This window comes from Amaranthus tricolor, chromosome 1 (assembly GCF_026212465.1).
Source record: "Amaranthus tricolor cultivar Red isolate AtriRed21 chromosome 1, ASM2621246v1, whole genome shotgun sequence".
In the NCBI taxonomy this organism is placed as follows: domain Eukaryota; kingdom Viridiplantae; phylum Streptophyta; class Magnoliopsida; order Caryophyllales; family Amaranthaceae; genus Amaranthus; species Amaranthus tricolor.
In genome coordinates, this window is record NC_080047.1 from 18,641,556 (window position 1) to 18,649,456 (window position 7,901).

General features: G+C 37.0%; 1 protein-coding gene across 3 annotated transcripts; it reads left to right on the top strand.

Moving 5' to 3' along the window:
• The first annotated feature begins 536 nt into the window (after positions 1 to 536).
• On the top strand, positions 537 to 7,153 carry LOC130806603 (disease resistance protein At4g27190-like). Of its 3 annotated transcripts, none has more exons than XM_057671929.1 (3): positions 537 to 693; positions 1,626 to 2,000; positions 3,612 to 7,153. In XM_057671929.1, exons 1-3 carry the CDS (start codon positions 561 to 563, stop codon positions 6,974 to 6,976), a joined length of 3,873 nt encoding a protein of 1,290 aa, XP_057527912.1. In that variant the 5' UTR covers positions 537 to 560; the 3' UTR covers positions 6,977 to 7,153. The 3 variants fall into 3 exon arrangements, with proteins under 3 accessions (XP_057527912.1, XP_057527767.1, XP_057527840.1); XM_057671784.1 differs by having other exon boundaries at positions 557 to 693; positions 799 to 2,000; XM_057671857.1 differs by having other exon boundaries at positions 580 to 2,000; positions 3,612 to 5,005; positions 5,105 to 7,153.
• The last annotated feature ends 748 nt before the right edge of the window (positions 7,154 to 7,901 follow it).

Here is a 7,901-nt window from a genome sequence, read left to right on the forward strand (position 1 = left end):
TATCTGTCCCTGTTGATTTTTCTTGCCGCCACACAATTTATCGACCATGTTCTCCACGTCATTGCCAATATGCCATACGCATAATAAATGTCGTACATCTGCATTAAACATAAATTTAAAATTAATTGAGATATATATAATATATAGATCGACCATAATTAATAATTAAAACCTGTTTACCTGGAAAGACAGCATGAATAGCTGCAGACAAACCCTCATCCCGATCCGTTACGATTACATCGGGCGTCTAGACTCTTCCGTAAATATCCCTCAACCTCTCCAACACCCAAGAATAAGACACAGCCGCCTCATCTCGCATCAAACAAAATGCAACCAAGAAATTATGATTCGTTGGCGTCATTCCAATGATTTCGCAAAGGGGCCACTTTTGCTTATTCGTTTTGTACGTTGTGTCTATCAACACGACATGGGGCCACGAACGTAGCATCTGGATAGATGTTAGATTCGTAATCAATAATCTAGTCAACTGACCCTCACTATCCAAGTCTGTTCAAACTTTCCCAAATAAAATTAATATCACCGGTCACCAGTCACCTGTCATGTCTCGAGCCTCCTTCCTCATCGACCATCGCTCATTAAGTAGTCAATCATCATCGGCTTTTCTGTCCACGATCTTGCCGCTTGCCCTAGTTTATGGTGGATCCTTTTCTTCTATGTCCATACAACTTTCAGGTACTTCCTTATCTATACTGAAATCCTTTTATTGCATAAACTTGTGTTTCACAATTGATTGTCATGTTTTATTTACTTATTTATCCTCTTGAAATCCCTCTTCAGATCTGTTATTTAGATGAAAATTATTTAAATTTGGGACAGCCTATCATCATTGAACTCCTTAAATAGTCTCAATTAGATCTGGACAGTGGTTAAACCGAAGTGATAATCAGCTATGACTCGTAATTGGTTTGATGATTTGAAGGGTGCTGCTAGTTGTGGGGGTTATAAATTGAAGTTGGTGCGTGATAAAAAAGAAATCAAAGACACACTTGTGAAAAATGCAAGAATATTTTCATTGGAAGAGTTGCGAAAGGCAACAAATCACTTCAGCACAAACTTAGGCATGGGTGGGTATTCATCCTCATACAGGGGCACGTTAGAAAATGGATTGGAGGTGACAATTAAGGCTCTAAGACATAGGGAGAAGGGTCGAAATCAGAAACAGGATTTATATTTAACATCATGGGTTGATAAGATGTCCACAATTAGGCATCGAAATATAGCTCAATATATTGGATGTTGTCTTGAGGGTGATCATTGGTTCATCGTTTACGAGTTTCTTGGAGGTTATAGGCTTGAACAATTTTTGTTCACTAGAGATGATGGGACAAAACTATTTCAGTTAAGCTGGCCTACGAGAGCTTCCATATGCATTGGCATTGCTCGTGGTCTTGAATATCTTCATGAGGGTATTAGTCCCTCTGTTGTACATTGTAACATCAATCCTAGTAACATAATTATTGACCATAACTTCAATCCAAAAATTGTAGATTTTGAGATAGAGAAGTTGTTTGACGATGATGTACGGTATTACTATGATACTATCACTAAAGTAGATACTATCGGTAAAACATTAGACTACTTAGATCCCGATTATGTAACTACAGGAAAATACTCAGAGAAGGGAGATGTTTATGGTTTTGGGCTTCTTCTCCTTGAAGTCATCACTGGCAGAAAATTTCATGAGGTTTTGAGAGATGACAATGGAGTAACGGTGATGAAGTCGGTTTGGGAACGTCGAGAGCCTGACAGGGTTCTAAAGATGGTTGACCATACTTTATCTGACTTTCCAGAAGATGAAGTGAAGCGATTCGTTGATGTTGCTCTGGCTTGCATCCAATTCCCTTCTAACAATCGACCAAGTATGTCTGAAGTTTTGTGTATGCTCTTGGGGCCATATGAGTTCGATAATAAGGTACTGAGGAATCCAGAGCATCCTTTTTGGTCCAGCAATCATAATGAAGTTGATTTTCCTAGTGAAGGTGAGTTATTAAGAAGTTTTTGGCTGAGCCTCTTTCATCAGATTTTAATTATAAACGTTCTTCTGTTTTAGCGTGTGATGTAGTAAAGTTGTATATTATTTGACCACCAACAATGTTGTTTTATTGCTATTGCAGTTCAAATATGCTTATTGCCTACTAGTAATTTTTTTTTATGAGGTTTTGGAAGCATGGCTTCATTGAAACCCGTTGGGTTGACAAGCAACACTAATTAGGAAATCAATAATATAGTGGTTGCAAGTCAAGGAAAATTTCCTGTAAGAAACTCTAATGATAATTGGTCAAGGAAAGTTTTCGGTAAGGAATTAGTGATGAAAGTAGGTCAAGAAAGTAGTATTGGACCGATTTCAGGGGAAGTAGAATGCCTATAATTTGCCACCAAAGGACTTGTATATTTAGTTTTAAAAATATATGTAAACTTACCCTGGCCATAAGTGCTGCATATCCACCTATAATATGGGTGCTATTAACAAGTTTCTCCAAAAATCTTTATTGCTTCAATCATGTTACTTGGACTCTTCATTTTGCTTCACGTACCTGTGTCGGATCCTTGATGTTCGAAAATTGTTATGGCACTTAGACACTTCATTTTAGGTGTAAAACTGAATATTTAGACGTATACGACACTTGGACACGTTTTAGTATCCGACATCAATAACCAAGTCCAAGTAACATAGACTTCAATATAGATAGAGGTGCAAAATGGGAATGTGTACATATTGAGAAGAGAGCGATAGAGAGAGGTTCAAAAGGGGGACTGTGTGAAGCATATAGAGGATGGTTTAAGCTATAAGGTAAATTATTTCAGGGGCAAAACATATAATAATATTTCTTGTTCTTGAAAAGACTAATTAAACTATGTTGTTTTCACATTTGTGTTTTTATGCAATAAATCCAACTTTCTGGGAACTTTTGTCAACTTTCCAGCAATGAAGTAAAAAACATAGAGACTTTACCAAGTCTTGTCCAAGATCTTTTGTTTCAATGTTATGCTTCAACATCGAGGAGATGTTTTAATGAGTCAAGTAATGGTCTTTGTCATATTCCAAATTGTTGACTAATGTATCAGCATTGGCAGTAAAGAAAGTCCCAGTACAGTTCGACTCTCACTATCTATTAACTTAAGCATTCCTTTTCCTCCTAAAATTGGATGCCAACAGTAAACAATCCCCACAATTGACTACCCAAATCTTACACATGCTACATCATCTGCCCAACTAACTAATGTTGAAGAAAACAAGTGTCATGATTTCTGTTCTGGGACATTTGCAAATCAGAATAGGCTGAGCTTAACGTATCTCTGATCATTAGTTTTTACTATAAATTTCTGCTTAACATTTACGGTAAAAGTAAATTGTAGTTTGGCATATTAATAATGACAAGAATCTACAAGGAGCATTCATAAGAATGTACGGAGTGTTGTTCTTGAAGAGTAGATGATGCTTTATGCTGTCTTGCATGTGCGCATTTGCAAAAGACCATATAGCATTGAGTTTCTTATTGTATGCTATATATGTTAAATGTTTGGACTTATTAATGAAATTGCTATTAACTTTATTTTTTGCCTATTTCCACTGATGAAAAAAAAAACAGGCAAAGCGGAGATAAGTTTGGCTAGCAGTGATGCAATTCCTCAAATCCCTGTATCAAGTAGGAACAAGGAACTATTGGAAGAAAGTAATGAATTACCGAATAAGGCTACCCGTGGTTTTGAAAAAGAAATTGAGAGTGATTTGGATACATGTTCGAGGGCATCAGAGTTAATGGAGATTTCACGTGTTCTAGAAACAGAACTATACCGTTCGATTGAGGAAAACATCTCTAAACCTTCTGTATCAAGACCAAGACTAACTGGTAAAAATGTAGTAAAAGCTGAGCTTGTTAGGCGCTTATCTCTAAGTACTAGTATTGACATCCCTTCATCTCTCTGTACTGATATTCATGTCGATGAAGAAATAGTTGAGGCTGTAAAATTAACACAGATGTCACATGATGTAGAAGCTGAACTTCAAATGAGTGAACCTTCGCAATCGGGGTGTTTGTTTGATCGGACTGCAGTGGATCCTGATGAGCAAACTACATCTGTAGCTTTTGAAATAATTGATACAGATTTCTTAACACAGCCGTCACATGATGTAGAAGTTGAACTACAAATAAGTGAACCTCCTCAATCTGAGATTTTGTTTGATCAGATTGCAGTGGATCCTGATGTGCAAACTACATCTGCAGCTTTTGGCATTTTTAACCAGAATGAAGAAGTCCACAGCATTTCATGTCAGGCAGGAAGTGGTAATATGAACGAGGTTCTTGCAAGACCTGTCCAATGTACTGTCGAGAAAATTGTGGAAGCTTTCAAGGATCCTCATCACAGAAGAATCGGTCTCTACGGAAGAGGGGGTAGTGGTAAGACCACTGTCCTGAAAAACTTGTCCCAACATGCTGCTGCCAAGGAGTTCTTTGACCAGCTTGTTTTTGTGACTGTCCCTAAATTTGCATATCAGAAACATGTGAGAGATGAGATTGCACAACAGTTGTCATTGAATGTACAAGTTGGATCCTGCACAGAAGATGAAATTTGCAGTCTTATACATCAGGCCCTGATAGACAGAAAACTTCTGTTACTTTTGGATGATGTTCAAGAATCAATTAACCTGCATGAAATTGGAGTTCCAAATCCTGGACCAGAAGGAAATTATTGGGTGGTGTTGGCTACTAGGTGTTTAGATGTTTGCCATAGCTTGGCTGATAGGGAGATTGAAATGGAGGTTCTCTCTGATGCGGAGGCTTGGACATTATTCAGCAATCAAGTGGAACATACAATTCATTCTCCGGATATTGAACCATATGCTCGAGCTATTATCCAGGAATGCTATGGTTCACCAGTGATAATTTTGGCCATTGGAAGTGCCTTAAGAGCAGAACGTAGTGTTGAAGAGTGGAAGCTTGCACTGAGAAAGATTCAGTTTGATGATACAGCCAACAAGAATGTACGAAATCTTTTTAGTCAACATGTAAATTACTGTTATGATAGATTGAAAGATCGTGATCTGAAGACTTGCTTCCTGTACACTGCATTGTTTCAACAGGACAAAGAAATTGAGATCTCTGTGCTGTTGGAGTGCTTTGTTGGTGAAGGCTTAGTTGGTGGGACGACAGTAGCTGCTTATGATAGGGGATATGATATTATTCGACATCTTGCAAATGCGTCTTTGATAGAGATTAATGACAATGGTCTTGTGGTTAAAATGCATAACGTAGTGAAGGATTCAGCATTAGAAATTCTTTTGTCAGACATTGAAGGTTATCGAGTTTTGGCAAGATTACCAGAATCAGAACTAGATGAAGATCAATTCTTTCAAAAAAGTATCCAGTTTCCATGCATTCACAAATACTTTACTAGAGCTGGTGCTAATTTGAAGGAACCCCCATCAACGGAAGAATGGGAGCAAGCCACTATGATCTTCTTAATGGATAATAAGTTGTCAAGTCTCCCAAGTAAGCTAAGCTGTTCCAATTTAGTAGCTCTGCTCCTCCAAAGAAATTGCAGCTTAAGGGCGATCCCATCATCATTTTTTGACAGCATGTCCACTCTAAGAGTTCTGAATCTCTCCAGAACCAGAATCAAGTCTTTGCCTGATTCATTTTCTAAGCTCAAAAGCCTCCAAATTTTGCTTCTGCGTGATTGTGAGCGCTTGTTTGTTCTTCCTCCTTCTATTGGGCTTCTCAAACTTCTTGAAGTGCTTGATCTTCAAGGTACTGAGGTTACCCATTTGCCCGACAGTTTTGATGGATTAGCAAGCCTGAAGCAGTTGAGAATATCATTTTACGGATCCATGAATCACTCTGAATACAAGAAGCTACCATCAAAGCTGGTGACAGATGGAATATTTTCGAGCCTTAAACTTAGAGAACTTGGCATGTTTGTATATCCTGGAGATCGACGTTGGACATTGAATGCTTCAGGTATCACCAAAGAGATCAGTAGCTTAAAGCTGTCTCTGCTCTATTTTTGCTTTCCTAATGTAGATGATCTCGAGTATTTTGTGCATGCAAGCCAATCCTGGAAAGACAGAGGATTGAGTAAATTCAAGTTTATTGTCGGGCATGACTTCAAGCGCATTGTACCTTTGGTTTCAAATGAAGTGGAACTCTTCCATAACGAAAGTCAGCAATGTTTGAGATTCGTTAATGGGGAAAGCATACCTCCTTCTTTGGTAGAGGTACTAACACGAGCTACATCTTTTTACTTAGACCATCATCTCAGCATCTGCTATCTATCTCAATTTGGGATTGAATGCTTTAATGACTTGAAGATCTGCATAATACAAGATTGTCCAGAGCTCGAAGGAATTTTAGACTGTTGGGAACAAGGAAGAGAATTTCTTCCTCAGGTCGAGTATCTGAGCATCAGTCACTTGTGGAATTTGGAGGGTATTTGGGGTTCTCGCGTTAAAACTGGAAGTTTTGCAAGGCTAAAAATTTTATCAGTGCATGCATGTCCAAAATTGAGGTATGTTCTTACATGTTCTATGATTGAGATTCTATCTTGTTTGAATGAGTTGGTAATTGAAGATTGTGCATCCTTAAAATACGTTGTTATTAAACATGAGGATGTTAAGGAGATTATAGGCGATACACGAAATGAAGTTATACATGAGAGAAAGCCAGATAAGTCGATTGCGTGTGGGCATCCTGTGCTACGTAACTTAAAAAAATTGAAACTTCATTATCTACCAGAAATGTGCGAAATATGGCGAGTTCGGTGGCCTCCATTGGAATACATGAGTTTTTATGATTGTCCTAAACTCAGAAACCTTCATATGGAAGGAGATGATGGTATGAATATCAAAGAAATAGTAGCAGACATTGCTTGGTGGGATTCTTTGGAGTGGGAAGAACCTGTTTTGTCTAGCAGACTTAAGAAGTGTGTCACTCAAATTCAAAATGATGATCTGTAAATTCTGCAAATGTAAAATAATTATAATGATTTTGTTAATTCAATATTTTCAACAATCCAAGATATTCACAGCATTTTTATATATTTACTGTAAATGGAACCTTGTTATTTTCTGTTTCCTAACTGTAAAATTCACAATAACATTATTCTTTCTGCAGTCTAGTCAAACTCTTGAATACTGATGAAATGCTTTCTGGAATATATTGTTGCAAGATCTCAACAACAGCATTTCTATATTTTTCTTAACAAAACAACCTTTCAAAAAATTTCTAAGTAACATGTATCACTTAGCAGTTTAGCTAACAATTTTTCCTTGATGAAGAAATTACATTCTCAATTTTATGTAATAAATAAATCGTGATGTCACATAGTGGAAATAAGTTTTGATCTAAGGTAAAGTAAGTTTTAGTTTATTTGCATAATTTTGAGAAAAGATTCTATGTAAGTTTGGGAAAAGAAGAGAAAATGAAAGTATCCACCATAGGCTACACATAGGAGCTAGATTAAACAGTAGCTAAGACAAAAAAAAAGAAAAATTCTTTGTAGTAAACAAAATAAAAAGGGAGCACTTTAGTACGAACATCAGCAAGCTAAGATATTGGGCTAAGTAAACAAAATAAGACTCTCTAGTACTTTATCTCGAATGAAGCGGTAGTCCACTTGCATATGCTTTGTACGCTTGTGCAAAATTATGTTATAAGTTGTAGGAATGTTAATAGATGATCGAATGCAACAAGAGGGGGTGAATTGTTGTGTATTTAGGTTTAAGATTTTTGCCTCTAATTTTTGCGGAATTGTATCAAGTAAAGAACAAAACTTAAACTCAAAAACGAAAAGAAAAATAATAAAAGGAGACAAAGATTTTACGTGGAAACCTTCTTGGCCTAATAAGAAGGAAAAACTACGACCCCCCGGGATTTCAAAAT